This window comes from Rhipicephalus microplus, chromosome 4 (assembly GCF_043290135.1).
Source record: "Rhipicephalus microplus isolate Deutch F79 chromosome 4, USDA_Rmic, whole genome shotgun sequence".
NCBI classification, from domain to species: domain Eukaryota; kingdom Metazoa; phylum Arthropoda; class Arachnida; order Ixodida; family Ixodidae; genus Rhipicephalus; species Rhipicephalus microplus.
The window spans coordinates 24,838,679-24,859,559 of record NC_134703.1 but is presented as its reverse complement, the minus strand read 5'-3'; the positions used below and the strand labels follow the sequence as shown (position 1 = coordinate 24,859,559).

At 44.8% G+C, this 20,881-nt stretch overlaps 2 protein-coding genes across 8 annotated transcripts in view; one reads left to right on the top strand and one right to left on the bottom strand.

The window, feature by feature from the left end:
- LOC119171364 (sodium-coupled monocarboxylate transporter 2) overlaps window positions 1-20,526 on the bottom strand; it is a 41,726-nt gene extending 21,200 nt beyond the window's left edge. Inside the window, exons 1-6 of the mRNA XM_037422215.2 lie at window positions 19,855-20,526; window positions 2,663-2,854; window positions 1,299-1,367; window positions 1,172-1,223; window positions 395-462; window positions 146-226 (exon numbers count right to left, since the gene is read on the bottom strand). Coding sequence (XP_037278112.2) covers window positions 146-226; window positions 395-462; window positions 1,172-1,223; window positions 1,299-1,367; window positions 2,663-2,854; window positions 19,855-20,001 — 609 coding nt within the window. The 5' untranslated portion in view covers window positions 20,002-20,526. The remainder of the gene's footprint in view (window positions 1-145; window positions 227-394; window positions 463-1,171; window positions 1,224-1,298; window positions 1,368-2,662; window positions 2,855-19,854) is intronic.
- The window catches only part of LOC142814197 (uncharacterized), an 82,316-nt gene that overhangs the window by 55,109 nt on the left and 6,326 nt on the right, over window positions 1-20,881 (top strand). For 4 of the 7 annotated variants that reach the window (XM_075892350.1, XM_075892348.1, XM_075892347.1 and 1 more), the window contains one exon: window positions 1,164-1,232. The exons of the other annotated variants lie outside the window; for them this stretch is intronic. The gene's annotated coding sequence lies outside the window, so the exon portion shown is untranslated. The remainder of the gene's footprint in view (window positions 1-1,163; window positions 1,233-20,881) is intronic. 7 annotated transcript variants of the gene reach the window in all.

Here is a 20,881-nt window from a genome sequence, read left to right as displayed (position 1 = left end):
AGAAAAAGAACTGTGATTCGTCAAGATAGAACTTGAAAAATTAGGACCTTATATAGAGTGTTTAAGATATTCACGACAACGTGTTGAAAGGGTACTTGGTTGGGTGTATGTAGAGAGCGAAAGTGCAGAGAACGGGGTTGTTTACCTTTATGAAGACGATAAAGAAGCCGGAAATCATGAGCAACATCTGCATGACGTCGGTCCAGACGACAGCTTTTATACCTCCCTGCGTAGAGAGATAGACGTTGTAGTCCTCGTAGCTGTGTCTCCTATCCTCCCTCTTCGTCTACAGTCCCCAGTGATTGTACGATAAAACAGGCGTCCATTGTCATGACATTGATTGACCAAAAGAAATTGAGACAATTTTAGGCACATGGCATGTGACGATACTCACGATTGTGGTGTAAAAAGCACAAACGCTTCCGTTGAGAAGAATGGACAGCCATACTGGAAGGCCGGTCACTGCGTATGACCATGTATGAAAGAAATGATCAGGTATTTAATTGTAAAAAGCAGTGTCTCAGCATCAACTCTTAATGGTTCCAAATGCCCTCACATCTCCTTGTATTTTCTTTCTTTCTTCAACAACAACAAAACAGTCGAGGGTGGGACACATATGCGTGGGTTATGGTTGAAAGCATTACTTTATTGCAAGAAAGATGAGATTTCGTTGAGTTAAAAAAAACAGTACATGCGATTAACGCATAAAAAAAACGGCAGATTGACTTGCTTAAGCATGCATGTGGTTGCAATATTTTTTTAGAACTGTCATACGAAACGAAAACAGATTGGTGATTAGATCCGTGCGATATTGAGGCTATCAGTGCATGAAATCAATGTATGAATCTATTTATTCTCCGGAACCAAAAAAGGTGCTCTTTATTTTGGGGTGGACTCCTAGCACGTAAACTGTAATTTTCTAGGTTTAGAACTGTGATACTGTCGTTCTTCGATTACAAAGTGATAAGGCAGAGCTTGTGCACACTGTACTCTGGTGAGAACAGACAACAGAGAGATAACTATCTTTAATGAAATGTCTGGAGATAATAGCCTATTTCGCCAACTGTATTTCTACTTCAGGTGTCGAGTGTTGACTGTGATATGTACAACGGTCACATATACACAAAACTGATACGTAGACACAAGAACACATCTATATACAGGCACTCACCCGACCCAAGCGCAAGTGATGGACCGTATAGCACTACTCCCAGGTAGAAACACTGTAACGGGTAAGTAGGTTTAGTGTATTCATTAAACAAATAAAAACATGCATTAAGAATCTAACTGCGAATTACCGTTTGAACCACGGTGACGCCAGAAGTGAACTTTCGTATGAAGGTAGAGTTGTAGCGCTTTTCCAAATACTGCAAACAAAAAATCGTCATTTCGGTGTCAAGAACGAAGCGCACTATTTAGCGAAGAAGCAAAGCCTTTTATATAACGATTAGATGGACAGCGGTTTTAGATGCCTCATCAAACGCATGAACTGAATATTGACGTCGGCGTTCCGCAGCGTCGTGGACAGTTCAGTGTTGCAAAAAATAATAATAACCTCCCAGATCGTGAAGATAATTATGACCTCTCAGATCGTGAAGATTTGCTTGATTATGATAACGTCACTATATCGTAGCTTGGTCAAAAGTGGGCCGATCACAAAGGCAGTGCAAGAACACGTTAAGTGTAAAAAACATCTTTTTGTCGGGGGGAGAAGGGTGAGTAGAGGTGACTGTGCAGAATCATTACACCAACTGAAAAGAAAAAAAGGCTTCGAATCATCTCCGGCGAATATATATTGTACTATGAGATGTTTTTTTAATTACATATTCTTTTCGGTCCTGGGTAAAGTGTGAGCGATAGCCAGACAATTAGGCGAAAAAAATCACAAAACCTCATTAAGACTGTAGCGTTACGGCAACGACGAACATGCAGCTCATATGCCGTGCAGCTAATCCTGACCCCGAAGCAATAATATAGCCAACCACACGCTTTCCTTAGTTGATCTTGCTGTCCCGTTCCCTAATCCCCCAGTGTAGGGTAGCCAACCGGATGTCTTTCTTGTTAACCTCCCTGCCTTCTCCCTTTTGTTGCTTCCTCCTCCTACTGTCATATTCTTTTTATCAGAGGGCCTATTCAAGGGATGGGCACCGTGGCAGATGAATGTCCACGTCGCATGTCACGCTCCGACGAGTATGTAAGATACACCCATAGATGGCGTTACTTACTCGGTCGTGGACGAAGCGGTAACCGTAGGGTGAAACAGAGAAAGGGAGGCTAGATCGTAAGTAAAGCCTAAAGGTACTGTAGCATTATCCGGCGTCTCAGGGTCTGCCACACACCCTTTCCCGTGCATCTCTACTCTACGAAGAGCACGAAAACACACTCAGACAATATCGCAATGAAAACACCGCAAAAACGCAGCTCCACTGCTACTGCACATTTCACACGGGGTAGTGGAACTGGGAAAATTTATTGTTCTCGACTAATTTTTATCGTGGTTCTGGCACGTAAAAACACAGAGGGTATTAGCATTCTCATTTCTTGTGACCTTAATGAACAGAATAAACTATCTGCGCGATAAAGAGAAGGGTGCTAGGGACGTCGACTTCTCGTCGATGAAGATAGGTACTAGGTTAGGAGCGATTTCTCGAGCTGTCCTCACTTGGTTCACGCTGATCATGTCCATCTCGTAGAACACGGGCAAAAAGACGTGAGCTGCCAAGAGGATGGCAATGACGACGCCGATGAAGTTGACCATGTACTGGGAGCCATTGATGAAGCTTTCCGATGGCACGCCCAAAATGGCGATGGCCGACAAGAAACTCGCCATTATGGACATTGTCACTGGAAATACCTGCGAGGAAATGAGCACCAGAACTCGAACTTATTAAGGCGAGAGCCTTTGAATTCCCCACCAATCGCGGAAATCGAGTGTCGGCGTCGGTGGCATCAACACTAGTGATGCCACTAAGCTTGCACTAAACCCGGGCAAAGCTCGTATACAGTGAATCTGATCGGTGTCGCAGATCGGCCGCTCATTTATTTATTTATTTATTTATTTATTTATTTATTTATTTATTTATTTATTTATTTATTTATTTATTTATTTATTTATTTATTTATTTATTTATTTATTCATACTGCAATCCCTATTACAGAGATTTTAGCAGGGTGGTTACAGATATAATTTTCACAATGTTGGCACTCAAGATTGCATAAACCAAACAAACAAAAAAAAATAGAACAGCATGATGCAAACAATCAGGTCAAATTTGCTGCAAACAACTCTAAGAACGGCTCCATCACTTGGTTATTAGTTAATTCATTCCACTGAGTTACTGTACGAGGAAAAAAAGAATATTTGAAGCAGTTATTTCGGGACCGGAAAGGGGTTATTGTAAGTTGATGCCTTTGGCGGGTGGCGTACCCAGAAGAAAAGGAAATGATGTTGGAATGATTTATTGCTGTAAAGAGGTTGAACTTGGCTTTAACAAGGTTGTACTTTGCTGTAGCGAGGTTTAACTTGACGCATGATACCGTGTGTATGAGCTTTTTATGGTTTAGTGCAAGCTTCGAGTGTTTTTTTTTAACTATTAGAGACCGAAGTTGTCAGAAGGCGTACTCGTAAGCTAGCTCTTTGACGATCCGTTCATGCATTTTCGTACGCCCTATATTTGTTTCCGAATCTATATTTGTTTCCGAATAGTATGCGATGATCCTGCCCACTCTAAACCACCCGTCGCTACTGATAGCTGTAGCAACGGTTGATCTGAGCTAAATCAATCAATCAATCAATCAGTTTATTATCATGTCATAAAAGAATGTTACAGGGAGTAAAATATACAGACGAGGGTCCCAAAGTACAAGACTGCAACGGGACCCTCGGTGATCATTACAAATAATAAAAGCACAAGCAGCTGTTAGAATCGTAGAATCAAAAATATATAAAGCAGAATGAAAACAAACAAATGTCCAGAACCCTAAGCTGATCTTTAATGCTTGCGAAGAAACACATCCCAGTCTTTTCTTTCCTTCCCCCAGAGCAGGGAAGCAAACCAGGCACGCCAGGTTGACCTCCCTCTTTTCCCGTTTAGAGGCATTGTTTGTTTTAAAGACCTTCTCATCTGGTCTGGTTATGTTGAGCTGACAAGCTCCGCGGTTGCACTGCACGCTCACGATTGTATCTGCACGCTGCCTAACTAGCTGAAAGTTCAAAATAAAGTTTGTTCTCCCCCCTTTTCGTGGGCGTCGTGCTCTCAGATAGGGCGATGACGTATACCGAGTACGCCAGCGTAGATGAAGGTGTGCACGCAACGTGACGTGTTAATGTTCATGCATCACGAGATCCTCTGGCTTTGCGGCGCGAGAACGCAAGGAATGAGTTGATTGATCGATATGTGTGGTCTAACGTCCCAAAACCGCCATATGATTATGAAAGACGCCATAGTGGAGAACTGCGACCTTCCGCCAGTTCGATTCAGCCTGTTACGTGCAGTGGTCATTTGTACTGCACTCGCAGGTAGCTTGAAAGAACGGAGCAGCTACGCTGCGGATGGTCTTGCGACAGTCTGCGGAAGGTCCTGCGACTTTTGAGACTAACGTTACTGCAGTCAACTGAATGCAAATTCGAGTCCTCTTTGAACAGTGCTTATAGAGAAAGACGTGGCCTCTTAATGCAACGAAAAGAAACGATTGTCCTAGAATCAGTGACAATTAATGCAGGAAATGGATCAGTAAACAGAGCAGTGCTACGGTACGCAAACTAGGACTGGCATCAAATGTGGGCATGGTGCAGTTCTTTGTTCTTTGGGTTTTGGCTGTAGAAGCCAATGTACTAATGATTATAATAAACAACAAATTAAATTACGCTTTGCTTCGTGGGCGCATTTGCTCTATAATGCAAACGTGATTCAAATAAGTATGCGCTCGTTGCCTGCTAACAGGTAGAGTCTCCTAAAAATATAAGGAACTTTCACTGACTTCGCATACGTATGAACGTGCATATGTATGTGCGCGTGTAAAAGCTTGTCAATATATTTTATAGCTTATACTCAACGTCCGCTACATTCGGCGCCTGTTGGACACTAATAATGCGGCAAGTCCGGCCGGTTATATAATATAAAATATGTTCAGGGTATCCGTGGAAGTACACACGATCCCATACAGGTTCTTAGGAGCGATCGTGGGTGCCACACCAGTTCTCTTAAGCACGGACATCTTGCGAAGTAAGAGGTCACAACTTGTTTTGCTCGTATGCATAATTCAATTAGTTAACTTGTTTCTGAACATGCTCTTACTAGCCCGTATACCGACCTTAGGTGGTCGAGACGGAGTTATCGCATAGAGAGGAGAAAAGTAAAGGAGGACGTTTACACAGTTTTGTTTAGCTTGCTGCATTGTCCGCGAATAAGTGTATGCAAGAATTTTTAGGAAAATACGACATATCGTCTTCAAGCACAGCGCCACAGGTGTGAATACGCACGCACGCACACAGACGCACGCAAGCACACAGACGCACGCACGCGCACACATACACACACAAATGCACAGTCTATGGTATTCTCGGCACATTAGAGGTCACAGTATGCAAATACGCCCTGCACCCAAGGTCGATAATAAATCAGCTTGCCTTATACAGCCGGGTAATGCGAAAGCGGATTGGGCTTTCGCTTTATTGCTGATGTCGTTAATCTCCATGCGCACGCGATGATGGTAGCGCGGTGACATCGTGATATATATCACACCCCGTTAACGATGTAATTATTCAAAACATATTGCAGCTGTCGTCATTAGCAGTTAATTGCCCCCTCTTGTTGTTCTGTCTGGTGTATGTCATTCACGGCTATACGCTGTCCTCTTGGGGTTTGTTGCCGCCGCACATTGTTCGTCATAACGACGGAATTATTCTGCGGAGGTAAAAATGCGTAACGGTCGACTTCATTTGTTATGGCGGTCACCTTGTTGGCTGCGTGGAGTGACGGCGTTTTCCGTCAGTGTCCACTGAGCGTGGGCATTTTGCCCGGCAATCTCGTCACTCTTTTTTTTGTGTTTGTTTCTGTTGGTGCTCCTTATGTGCTTGGGTTTTTCTCTAAGTTACACACCAACTAGCACAGCAAGACGTTCTGCGGAGTTCAGTAAACTTTAACTTCAATGCAATGGCGGAGATTTTTCTGCGCATTAGATAACACTGAAACACACAACGTACTACCGTTGTGTATATGCCTGTGTACCCATTAGCACCTTGATCACGTGCGGACCATGACTCAAGGCATACTGCTGCAGCCTTCGCGGGCTTACTATACACATCAAACTGAAACGCTTGCACTTACCTATCCTCAACGATTTCCGTATTTCGTGCATGGTCCTTCGACATGTTGTCACGTGATCTTCACTATATTCATCAAGCAAAATGACAGGCAATTTTATTTCCGCTCACGGAATAACTGAGGAAACATCGGCCACCATTTCATCGATCAAACAACTGTCCGCTTCCCATGCTAAGATAAAACAACAACACGTTTCACCAGCAATGCAGACCCCACATCACTAAAGTTGGCAGAAACAAAGGTGAAAGGGTGAAACCGTGAATGTTCAAATTGGCGTCTGCCGCGGCGTATATACACACGTACACATGCGATCATATATAAAGAAGTCACAGCATATCCAGGGAGTGAATGATGATAAGTGGGGCGAAGCGTCCGCCAGCCCGTCCGTGCTGTCGTCCGTCAGTTCGTCCTCGCTTCCGTCCGTCCGCACGACCATCCATGCGTCAATCTATGCGTCCGTCCGTGAGCCCGTCCATCCGTCTATCCGTCCGTTCGTGCGTCCATCTGTCCGTACGTCCGTGCGTAAATCCATCCATCCGTCCGTCTGCTACTCTGTCTGTCCATCCATCCGTGCGTCCGTCCATGCGTCCATCTAGTGGACACTTTAAGTAACGCCATCTCCCATCTCGCAACCCCTGTGGCACATGCCCGCTCTATAGCGGGTATGTGCCACCGCTGGCTGCATACATACATACATACATACATACATACATACATACATACATACATACATACATACATACATACATACATACATACATACATACGGAGGAGGAGGAGGAGGAGTGACAGAACCAAGCCATAAGGAGCTTCGTCCCTAAAAGTGGTTGAAAGCACCCTTCCTCCGCACGTACGCACGCACACACTCACATATACAAAAGAAAGAAAGAAGGAAATAAAGAGAACGAAATAAAAAAGAAAGAAGGAAATAAAAAATAAAGAAATGCTGAAAGAAAGAAAGAAAGAAAGAAAGAAAGAAAGAAAGAAAGAAAGAAAGAAAGAAAGAAAGTCGGAAAAAAGTAAAGAAGGAAAAAGAGACGCAAGGAAGGAGAAACGAAAAAAAAACAAAGAAGGAAAGCGAGACGAAAGAAAAAGAAAGAAAGAGCGGCTTGTCGCTGGTTTAACTTGTTACTCAGGCTTCCTTTGCATGCGTTAGTGAAACTCTTCTGAAAGGTCGTTTTTGCTTGGACCATATTGTACTGAAAATCCGAAGTGACAGCCAGACTGATTAAACGAGCAGGTTGTTTTGCACATCAGCTTCTATCGTATTCTACTCAAGCAGAATAACGTCGAAAGGGAGAATTGATGACTGTCGTCATAAGGCTGCTTGCAAATGATCGAAAGTGTTGACGCCGACTCTGCTTGCAGCTTTGATATTGAAGACCGTCCTGTGTTCGATTTTAGCGTCACGCGTAATCCTCCGAGTGTAGCTAGAATTCATTCCATATTGGCGCGTGCATTCACGGCCGGTGACAGCGTATGCTGGCATTCCAAATTCTCGATCTGTCGTCGGATACACATGCTGCGGAACCGTCGAAAGCCCTTATGTACGACAGATACGATGACAATAGACAGTGGTGCACGCTATTTCTGTCTTCCTGTGCTATAATGCTGAAAGGCAGCTGATTCGCACAATTGAGCGCTCACTCTGAGAACAATAATATCAGCGCCGTTATTAACAAATAAACTCGGTGTCAGAGGTTTCGGCCTTAATCGGACGTCCAAGTACGGCGGCCCTTTTTGCGCAATCATATATTACTTTGCATCAAATTATTTTTTTTTATTTTATCTATTTGATACTGTCGACCCCGTGCTTGGGGTCATTACAGGGAGGGTGACACAAAGTACATAACCTTCGCACAAAGAAGAAAAATTCAAAAGCACATATAAATACGAGATGAACAACCAACAGTAAAAAAATAAGACACAAACAACAGTGACTACACACATAAAAATCAACGAATGAATGCTGACAACCGAATTCAGCACGCATCACTACAAAGAAAACCATCCAATGCATTTTCGAAATCCACTGATGTTGTTTGTTGCACAACCGCATTGGGTAAACTATTCCACATATCTATTGTGTCTGGGAAAAAGGAGTGGCGGAAAGCATTCGTGCGTGTGAAATAAGGTTGAATTGCTCTACTATTATTAAGACGATCACATCGCCTTCCAGGGAGCTGAATATATAAATCCTTATTTATCTTTGTTTGCCCGCTTATAAGCTTAAAACAAATTTGAGGCGATGTTTTCGCCTGCGATATTCCAAAGACTCAAGCTCACAGGACTTTAACAAAGCTGTGACTGAGTGTGCGCGTCGGCATCTACCGCATATGAAACGGACTGCTAATTTTCGTATTCTTTTCAATTTTTGTCCACAACACCTTCTGGTGAAACGACCATACAATACTAGCGTACTCTAAGGCAGGACGTATGAATGTTTTGTAAGCAGTTAGTTTTACATCTGGTGTGGCATGTTCCAGTTTTTTTTTAAGGAAATAAAGTTTTTTGTTTGCTTTAGAACAGATGTTATCGATATGCGAGTGCCACTTCAATGTGTGCATAATACTGACTCCTAGGTATTTGAAACAATCGGCATTATTTAAAGGGTGAGTTTCGATGTGATACATGAATGACGATTCCCGCCCACTAGAATGAATATGCGTAAATGTCGTCTTGCTATAGTTTATTTCCATCTCCCATATTATACACCACTGATCTAATGCCTGTAAACACCTGTTCAGAATAATTTGGTCACCTTCACAAGTAACTGGGGAATTCTTTACATTCACTCTTTATTTAGCTATAGAATCCACGCCGAATGTCCACCGAGTGATCGTAATTCTAAAAATAACCTTTTACTCAAAGTAACGTGCTTCTAAATGAGCAGGTTATTTTCACAGTTCCCGCACCTAACATCAGCACATACATCTCACACGCGAGCGGCTCCCGCTGCCCACACGAAGAAAGTCGCAACCCGGTCGCGGTCTTGTGCGAAGTTAGTAAACGTCAAAGAACTCCGGATAATCGAAATATCATGCCTCGTAATCACGTTGCGTTTTTTTAGCGAGCACTAGACGAACTGGACGACCAGACTCTTTCGGAAGAAAGAACCCTGCGCTATACCGACAGGACTCTATGTCGCAGAAGAAGGCTGTGAAGGCACTCCTGCGCTTCTTGCGTTCAACTGGTCTGTACAAACTACTGTGATAGGAACGCCCTGGATGTGTGTGTATGTGATTTTTTTCAATAATATGTTCTGTATCTCTCTATCCCTATCCTTTTCTCGACCTTTATTTACCCACTCCTGTACAGGGTAGCAAATCAGTTCTTCTAGATTACCCTCATTGTCTCTTCCTTTTATTAAAGACGATAGTCTTTCTTGAGGAACTTCGACGCAAAAACTTTGGTCTGTCTGCCTGTCTGCCGGTGGTACATTTGTCTGTTTGTCCACCGTTTCCGCGAACCGGGTACTCTAGACAGCACCAGCGGATACCTCGAATGGCCGACCCCATCCACAGCGCCCACCAATGTTGCTTACGGATCAGCGATCATATGTGTGCGATTGTCAAATAAAAAGCAATTATTGCGCATATTTGAGGCATCATAACAACACGTATATATTCTGAATGTTCGTCTTTTACTAGAAAAGGCATACATGAGGAATTCTAAGGACGTTGCGCTGACCATGTAACGCTTGCACGGAAAGGCGAGTGTTTCCAACGCTTTGCTAAAACGAGACGGTGGTGGCCCCTACCCGTCGCCTTACGTTCTACACCTTATCACCTCTGAGACGGGCGCACATGGCCATCTCAGAAGCACGCGCTTTGTTTTCAAAAAAAAAAAAAAAAACTGCCAGATGGCGCCAATGTCTCACGAGTGACGTGACTTGATGCGCTCGTTCGCCTCCGCTGCACGCTCGAGGCGCTCTAACACAGCGCTTCCGAAATACCTTTCACCGATTTTCTTGCGCAGAACATCAAATAAATGTTTTGTTCAGTCTCTCCACACGCAAGACTATCGTCTTCCGACGACATTTACAGATTACAAGCTGAAACGGGGCAATTTCATTTTATTTCTCTATCGCTCTCAGAGCGCGTAAAGCGTCATATATTAAAAAAGAACGAAAGAAATAAGGAGAGAAATCTTATTATAATATTATTATTTTTCATCACTGTAGCAGTTAGGCGTTGTATATACATCGACAATTTTTAATGCTATTGTTTGTATGTAGCTTGTGCAAATTCATGCATATATCCTTTTGATACTCCCCTTACACAATTCCCTATTGGGTCCGTAAGGCTTCTTGAATAAAATAAAAAGAAACCCGAAGAGAAACAAACAGGCTTCCTTCCGGCTTGGCACCCTAGTGCGAAGCTGCCTTATCTTTAGATACGAAACGTCTTATGGTCGAAATCAATCAGGTGTGGGGCGCGACCAACCACATGTATGCCCCTCCCCTCTCTCTTTTAGACATCCCTCCCAGCGGCGTTTACGCCTCTACTGCACATGCGCGACCCGTTCCCTTCTCTCTCTTTTTCTACGCTCGCCCACTGTCTTGCATCTCAACGCCGTCGCAGGCAGAGTCTGCTGGAGGGTTTCTTAATTGAAAAAAAAAAGAACGACTGTTCGCGCTGCACAACCGTTCACTGGCAACCCTGTATATATAGACACTGGATCTTCACCTCCAATTTCACCTCCTCTACAGCTCCTCCTCCTCTATCTTCAGCACCTCCTCTACAGCACCTCCTCTATCTTCACCTCCATCTACAGCAGCGGAACTAGCTGCTTTGCGCGCTGCACTTGGTGTGGTCAATCGGGAACCACCGCAACAATGGTCGATTTTCAGCGACTCGAGGGCTGCCCTACAATCTGTGCTCTCAGCACTGCGTCGCGGGCCGTTGGAACAGCTTGTTTTAGAAATTCGATGCCTTCTCCACACTTCCCACGAGAAAGGGCATCATATGACGTTTCAGTGGCTGCTAAGTCACTGCGGCGTCATAGGGAACGAACATGCCGATACTGCCGCGCGGACAGCTCTTGAAGGAACACGAGAAGAAGCCGTACCACTTTCGCGGACCGATGCTGCCAGTAATCTTCGACGACTTGCGCGTGAAATCATGTTTTCACTATGGTGCCCACCAAGGAACGAGATGAATCGTCAACACCACCTGTCCTCTTTGATGGCTATCCGCATTGCAACTGGGCTCGACCGAAGAGAAGCCAACCTTCTTCATCGCTTAATGCTAGGAGTGGCATCTACAAAATCTTATTCATTTGTCATAGGAATGGCCGACAACGCTCTCTGCGATGCCTGTCGTTGCGAAGAGACGCTACACCACATCCTGTGCGACTGTCCGTTGTATGACATCCAGAGACAGTCACTGGCGTCCGTTCTTCCGCGCATCGACAACAGCCAAATGCCTGTGGACATTATTCTTTCAAGTGCCCGAGAGAATACATTGCAACAGAAGGCAACAAAAGCACTGTTGAAATTCCTACGCGACACGGACTTGAACAAGCGGCTGTAACAGCAATGTCACACACCACGAAAGACAAGACTGTACTAAGACTGAGTGTGCGCGCGTGTGCTGCCGAATGTGCTGTGTTTATCTCTCTTCCCTCTCTGCTCTCTATCTTTCATCTCCCCCATCCCCCTCCCATGCGCAGGATAGCAAACCGGCTGCCTATAGGCTGGTTAACCTCCCCACCGTTCTTTTCCTCCTATTTTCCTTCCTTGACCTCCAAGGTAGTGCCAATGGGAAATTTCTTCCATGCGTTGTTGAACGCACATGAATAGAATTTTGCAGCGAGTGCGCCAACTAGAAGCAGACTGCTGGTCTCTGTGTCCAATCGTAGTCTTCTGTTTGTCATTGCCCATTAGCAGGGATTGGAATGTTCCTATAGGAAATACCCGTCCATCACGGCGTGCTTTGCACCTCCCCAGGTTTATCTATAGAGTAACGCCACCGCAAAGAGTGCCAGCGTCAACGGCGCCGCCAGTGTAAACGTTAGCATCCGCTTCTTCGCATTTATACGTGATCCATTTTAGCGGGTGATGGTGTAATTTAGCTTTATTGCTCTGCTATCCAGGTACGCACAGAGCATGCACAGCCATGTGCAGCGAAATGTAGCAAGGGGTTAGAAATGGAAGTGAGCGTGAGAAAAGATACGCGATCGTAAGGGGGCGAGAAAAGAGGTGAGAGAACAAAGAGGAGCGTAAAAAAATGAAAAATTTGGACGAAATAAAGAAAGAGACAAACACATCCGCAACGAAAGATAGGGAAAGAAGTAGAGGGAGAATAAAAGAAAGAAAGAAAGAAAGAAAGAAAGAAAGAAAGAAAGAAAGAAAGAAAGAAAGAAAGAAAGAAAGAAAGAAAGAAAGAAAGAAAGAAAGAAAGAAAGAAAGAAAGAAAGAAAGAAAGAGAAAGCAAGCAAGCCACGCCAACCAACGGATACATTGCGCGCAACCTGGCTGTGTCTGATCCTGTCTCTTGATAGTCGTGGGGTGTCCTAAGGAAGTCCTGAGGAGGAAGACTCGGATCCCAAACCTACACGTGTCGGTCGACGGGGACCACAAGCGTCGACGGGGAGCACAAGCGGCGATGGTCCTGTGCTTCGTCGGGCCAAGCTTTGCGGAACGAGGTTTTACCCGTTTGTGACGCCCACAATTGTTACCACGGAGACCGGGCATTGAAAGGCTCGATCAAGAATGGCTTCGTGGTTAAAAGGGCACTGGCCGATATAAGCCACCGGCCTCTTCTCAACATGAAATTGCTACATCTAAAAAAAAAATGATAGATTGCTGTGTGCACCGTACATACTTATTCCACCTCTGAAATACTCTGAACAATTATTTACGGAAGACTAAAGAACATAGAAAGCACGAAAAATGTTTCTCGTTTACTCTGAACGATGGTATTTATCACCGATGCATGGACTTGGTACCTCCTACTTGCTGTAAACACCAGATCGACTATATGCGCATGTTGTTGAAGGGAGCAATTTTTGGGCGGTCTCTCTGAACGCCTGAAATGAGGCCTTGAAAATGCACGCATGCGAAGTTGAGTGGCAGCGCGCTGTAAACCCCTTAATTCACCCCGAACAAAATCCCAAGCAAGCAACACACCCATTGCCTCACAAAAGCTTGCTTGAATGGGATAAAGTTCTTTCGCTTCCCTGTGTAGTCTTTTGATTAGCGGCTTCATTTTTTAACTAAAACACCCTTTAGGAGCTAAAGGTGTATGAGCTCATGTAAACAACTGTGACCCATACGACAGAGTGCCAGTTGATCACTGGTAATCGTTTAATGTTATAGGTGTGTTTAGATTAAGCGATATTTCTGTTTTAGAAGTATCTACAAACACACCACGAATTTACGCGTATTCTTTTTGAGTGCTTGTTGTCTAATATGTAGAATAGGAATGTGCCCACCGGCACTCAACGGCAACACATTAAGGCTATATTTACTAAATGGTTGATGAATATCTGTGTAGTGTGAGTGCGCTATTTATTCATTGTTTTCGATGTCATACCTTCAATGAACCTCACTTGCGCCGCTCTAGCCAAGACTCGGTACGGCTTTCTGCACTTCCATATAGTAGAGTATGAACTACTCTCAATCGTTAAACACGTTTTCTAAAGACACAAGTTGTGTTTCATGTATTTACAAAAATAGAAATTACCAAGAAAAGACAGGCCATAGAAAGGACCGGCTTGCTCACAACTAACTTTATTCTTGAAAGAACATCACAGTATATAAACCAAGCCACACGCGCAACAACATTCTATACATGTAACATCAAACAATCGGCACACAAGTTTTACTGTAGCGTATCTTGTGCGTATGCTTGGGTGCGTATTGGCGCCTTCTATACTGATTCAATTACATGTTGCCTGACTGGAAGCCTTTATGTTCACTGTTTTTTCGGTCATAAGTGTGTCTAGACAATTGGCAACGCCCACTGATATGGCTCTTCTGATTCGCAAAAAATGCCCTTTTCCTATACGGTGTAGGAATGTTAGTTGATACATGATAAAAAACGCCTTTAAATGTGTAAACTGGTGAACTGCGTGTGTTCGACCACAGATGGTATGAAACGGGAAAAAAATGCCACAAAATATGCGTGAGAGTTAGACATAACAGCAACCCGTTGCAATTAATCAGAGAAAGGTACACGCTGTCCCAGAAAAAGCTGGCGCTCCGTTTTTCACTCAAGCTAACTTCTTTACGCAATATGCAGTTAGTGCCCGAAATCTACTTCGCACGGTGCATTTGTAGGTTTGTCAGAAAACTAAATGAATATAAAACTTGAATAACCAGAAGAATAAAAACTGCATGAAAAATATGGCCCACCATCCCTGTAAGTGTTACGGGCCATAAAGATGTCGGGAGAAAAAAAAACCTACATGTAGGGTAATCGCCCTACCGTCGGCCCCTGAGTGAAAATTGCTTGCGTAACCTGCCCACGAAATTATGCTGAAAGTGCGGTGCACTATAATTGCGGCTTGTGTCGACACACGACGTGTGAGGTTGCCGCATACGCAATCGTATAACAAGCGGAGGTGAAAACGACAGGCGTTGGAACCGCGCGAATAGCGTGCGCAACGGAAAGGGGGCGAAGTACATTGCACCCAACTTTCACCAACATGGTGCGACCTACAGCGCAGTTCTCTGATTGTGAACGAGGCGCGTGTTCCGTCTATGTATTGCTTTCTTTTCGTATCTTACATACGGGGACAATGTCAGGTAATCTCAATGCGCAAACTTACCACAACAATACGACCAGCATGAAGTTCGGCTCAAATAACCAGCTGCAAAAATATTACCTCTTGTTACGTATCACAGCACGGAGTGGCAGTGCGTCGAAAAGGCGCCGCCGAAACCCCTGGACAAAAATTATACCAGTTTGAAAGTACTGTTCAGAACAGTTTCCAAATGTACTACTAGTGCCCTTAAAGGGGTACGGACACCACTTTAAAGAAATGAGCTTACTCCGCCATACAAGTTTTCTGCATATATAGAGACGGCTTTGTATACAGTAAACTTGTGTACAGAGAAGGCGCAGCTACTGAGCAAGTGTGAAGCTCGGAAAATGCTGATAAGACATTTTAAGGCGAGATCCTTACATGCTTCACTGAACGCGAAATGGGACCGTTGGTGTCGGCGTCCCGAGTCGCCGGGATTCCGATGTGCTGATAACGAGTGTGGCAAAAAATAATCATCCCGTGATAACGTCACAGTTCTGTAAAATTTCTGACGTCATTTTGGCATTATCATGACTTCCCTGTGACATCACGTGACTCAAAATCGCATAATGACGTCATCATATGACATCGTAGCTTGGTCTAATGTGTTCAGATCACAGAGGCAATCGAAAACTAGGTGATAGATCTCAGATCTTGGAGGCAGTGCGAAACCACGCAAGGTGCAGATAGCGTGGCAATTTGGGCTAGGTAATGGCGATTGTTATATGGCGAGCTTGGAACGATGACAAAAGGACAGCGCTCGTCTTCTTCTCCTTTTGTCGTCATTCCAATCTCGCGCTATAACAATCGTCGTGGTGCAGATAGCTTTCGATAGTTGGTGAGAAAGGATCAGTAGATCGACTGAGAAGAATGAGATAACCACTTTCAATTCGGAGTCGTATTAAGTGAATGCATAAGAGACCCAGAGAGTTTTATATTCACATTGAAGTCAATATTCGCATGGCGCACCTACTGACATCGACCCTAGCGTATCACGTCATTCTCCAGTATCAATTCTGGAAATTTCACACGCCAGTATGAATAGTTGTGATGACGTCATGCGTCAAAATGATACCGTTCTCGAGCAGGTGACGAGAAGCTACCGTGCCGTGACGCCAAAGTACAATAAGAACCAACAATAGCGTTTGAAAATACGTTGTAATCAATTTCTCATTGCGCACTAACGCTTATTAGTGCATTCTCGAGGATTCTCGGAGCTTCACTTTTCTCAAGACGAAAAAATTGGCCCCGTGTCCACCTGTTCCACCACAAATGTCGTCGAAAGACGATAGCCTTGCGTGTGGAGAGAGAGAACAAAACGTTTATTTGAAGTTCTGCGCAATAAAATTGGTGAATTGTATTCTGGAAGAGCTGCGTTAGAGTCTCGATCCGTGCAGCGAAGGGGAACGATCGCATCGAGGATGGATGGATGGATGGATGGATGGATGGATGGATGGATGGATGGATGGATGGATGGATGGATGGATGGATGGATGGATGGATGGATGGATGGGTGAGTGGGTGGGTGGGTGGGTGGATGGGTGGATGGATGGATGGATGGATGGATGGATGGATGGATGGATGGATGGATGGATATGGCTGTACCCTTTAGATCGGGCGGTGGCTAGCGCCACCAAGCCGTAATACTTAATGAACCCAAAACTATATTTATTTTTTTTCTTAAAAAGTGAGTTTGAGGATTCGTACTTTGCAGTAAAGAGTTTAATTTTCACTCGTGCCTTGACTTTAGCCACCAATCAGATAACCTCCTTCTAGTTAAGTCTACTTGCTTAAAGTCTATTTTGCCCTTCCGGTCCCTAAACCCCAGTGCTTTGAAAAACTCTGCGCCATCATTCTGAACTATAGGGTGAAGCCCTTTACAGAACATTATCAAGTGTTCGGCAGTTTCTTCTTCCTCTCCACACGCACTGCATACTGTGTCTACTCCTTCGTATTTGGCCCGATATGTATAGGTTCGCAGTACTCCCGTCCTTGCCTCAAACAGTAGAGAACTACCCCGAGTACTATCATAGATCCTTTCCTTGACAATTTTCTGCTTAAAAGTTCGATAGATCTCTAGTGCGGGCTTCTTAATCATGCCAATTCTCCACATGTCAGTCTCCGTTTCCTTCACTTTCTTCTTAACCGATAGTGCTTTTTGGTTTGGCCACTTGCTGTTTTCTAAGTATTTACCAGTCAATTTCCTGGTTCGCTTCCTCCATTTTGTATCGACGTTCTTCATGTACAAGTAGCTGAAAACCTTCCTAGCCCAACGCTCCTCCCCCATTTCTCTCAAGGCACGCTAGACACGAGCGCTATCTGGCAGTTATCTTCGAAAACGAAGGAAGGCGTTCACGACCACGGAGAAGGATGCGCGCCTGTCTCGGGGGCGATAAGTTGTAGAACGCAAAGTGACGGGCAGGTGCCGCCACCGTGTCACCTTAGCAAAGCGTCGGAAACACTTGCCTATTTGAGCATCGGGTTGCGCTGTCAGCGGAGCTTGATAAACGCTACGGTCCTTAGAATTACTTGTGCGTTCCTTCTCTAGTATGAAGGCACACACACAAAAGATCTACGTGCTGTTATGGTGCCTCAGATATGCGCAATAATTGATTTTTTAATTGACAATCGTACAAATACGAACGCTGAAACTTGAGCAATATTCGTGGGTGCTGCGGATTGAGTTGGCCGTTTAAGATATTGTTTGGTGCCACGTGAGCAAACGTTACTGCGGAGACACTGACAAATGTACAGACAGGCAGGCCAAAATTTTTGCGTCAAAATACCCCAAGAAAGACTATCGTCTTAAGAAAAAAAAAGGGGGGGGGGAGGGGACAACTGGAAACTTCCATGTCTTCACCCTTTCAAGTGAACTTCTATAGAGGACGCTGCAGGCAGCATTTTGCTAGAGATAACCACACGCCCCCACATTTGGCGGCGTTATTCAGTGTCCCGATAATTTCCATAGACCTAAACATTCGTCCCTAATCATAGACGACAGAACCAATGTATTTCTTCTATTTGCATGAAACATCTTACCTTTCTGCCTTCTTAAAAAAAAAAAAGATCTGTATATTTTAAGTTAAATATATCCGACAACTCATTGCTCAAACCCGCAGAAAGATTTCAAAGTATAGCGAGAAGCGAACGCATATGTGATCATAAGCTAGAGAGATCACATTCGAAAGGTCATAAGCACTAAAATAGTCCCACTGAAGGCACTCATTCATTTCACATTGATGCAATACACAACCAGGCGCGCACTCACTCTATGTTTAGTGATCAAATAATAATAATAATAATAATAATAAAATTTATTTTTCATCAATAGTTTGATGAAGGACAGTTGCAGGTAAAAGCAGCTCTCCAAATATATTCTAAAACTGCAAAATGCAAGCGAAGGCGATGCCAAGCTTTCAGTTTCTCTATGTGCGCACGTTCACCTTCCTTTCTTTGACCAACCAGCCGCGCCGCGGTGGTTTGGTGGTTATGACGCTCGACAGATAACTCGAAGGTCGTGGGATCGAATCCCGGCTGCAGGAGCTGCATTTTCGGTGCACGTTAAGGAACCCCAGGTGGTAGAAATTTACAGAGCTCTCCGCTGCGGCGTCTGTTATAATCATACCGTGGTTTTGGAACGTTAAACCTCGCATATCAATCATAAACTGCACAATTGTGCGTGGTGCGCTCGAAGTGTTCTGGGCTGCGCAGACCGGTGGAGCCAAGGGCTTTTGGTCGCCTTAGTCAATATCTTGCCTTATTTATTTTTTTTTGTATAAACCAATTTGCAGACTAGAAAAAAAGTGCACGAAAGACAGAAAGGAGGAGCTTCACGTTTACTCTAACAAAAGGTGATCTCGCCCCCATGAACGGTTAACTGCAAGAGCGTGAGTGTCGTGCGCAAATTTCAGAAAGTACGTGTTTAGTGCGGCCTTTGTGCACATCTACCACACACACACGACGTACTCTGCATCAAGAGCAAGTCAATATCGCAGTAAAAAAATAGATAGTCCCGTGTGGTAAGAGAGTAACTAAAAGATGGATGACGAAAGTGTCTCCTAATGCATGGTCCATGCTCTTTTTTTTTATCTGTGACGTCGAGCGAAGTGGTAGAACGCCATTGTATATATATAAAGTTAAATACCTTAAAATTTTTTTAATTGCATGCCTTGTCTATTAGAGAATCTCCGTAGGAAAACATTTCACGAAGCTAATAAATGTTGAATATTTCTAATCATGCGCTTGATATATACCATAATGTTGTTCCGAAAAATATCATGATTGATTGATTGATATGTGGGGTTTAACGTCCCCAAACCACCATTTGATTATGAGAGACGCCGTAGTGGAGGACTCCGGAAATTTTGACCACCTGGGGTTCTTTAACGTGCACCCATATCTGAGCACACGGGCCTACAACATTTCCGCCTCCATCGGAAATGCAGCCGCCGCAGCCGGGAATCGAACCCGCGACCTGCGGGTCAGCAGCCGAGTACCTTAGCCACTAGACCACCGCGGCGGGGCTACCGAAAAAAAAATATCATGTGTTAAGTGCCAGTGCGTGAATGAAATATGTCACAGATTTTTATATATATCACTGCCTTACGAGAACTCTCTCCTTGAGTATACTATTTTGTGTAGTAGTTTTCGCTGTTGTGATTCTCACAAAGCATTTTATCTGTGAGCTAATATCCCGAAGACTACACATATACTTCTTAAAAAAAAAAACAGTCCCAACCTTTTCTAGAAGAGCTCATACGAGACAATCATCGCTTACCTGCAACTGCTTGTTTCCCACGAGGAACTCCGTGTTGTTGGTGCTGCGGCGGCCCTTCCAGGCGAAGTAGACCCCGATGAACGAAGAGAGGCCCAGCACGGCCACGAGCACGCAGTAGTCGGCCGCATGGAAGTAGCGCACGGCCATGGCGACGAAGTTCCGCGCTGCCGAAACACTGGACCACGGCCACGCGCCACTGTGTACAGCCGCGGCTAACGCACCGCAACAGTTGTTGCTCCGAGAGGTGCGCGGTGGTCCTAGACTTCTGTCCCACTTTTCTCTTGGGTTTTCAAAGTTTCACTGCCGGGGCGCTGCGGAGAATGCAAAATGAAACACCCCGTGTATGTGTGCGCCTATGAGGTGCTTTGTCTTTTTCTTCCGTGGCTACCGGAGTCATACGGTAAGGTGCTGAGCGGGCGGACGACAGAGTGAGCGAGCAATCGCGAAGATACGCAGATACAATTCCCGCGCTAAGTGCGCCCGTATGCTGTGTTCCCTTTCCACCGCTTTCTCCCGCCTCCGACCTTCGCGCGAACGAAAGAGTTTCGCTGTCGAAACGAGGAGCCGTGTCGACAGTGCGATTGCGCGCGCGGACACTTCTTTTCTCTACCGCACGTGACGGGGCTGCTTTATAAGGCGCGGGGAGAGGAGGCACATGCTTAACACGAGTGAACTTCCCCTTGTACAAAACGGTGATCTGTGGAGGGTATTGCTCAAGTAATGCTGCTTCGGGCGCTGCTCACCTCGGCGAAGAACCACGCTCTGGAGGACGCCGAACCGTAGATGTGACGGCCTCCGAAGCGCCGCTTTGACAACTAGTCGATAGAGGTATCGAAACCGCCGCTGGCGCTCATCGAGGAGTTGTCGTAGAAGTGAATGAAAGAGGAAAAAAAATATAAAGTGGCTCACGGAGTGGGCAATCCGCGCTCTGACGCGCAAGCTGTCACGATGCCGGAATCATGCCTGTCGCGAATGATGAAAGTGACGTCGCCTATACGCAGGCGCGTGGTTATGACGTCACGCGTGA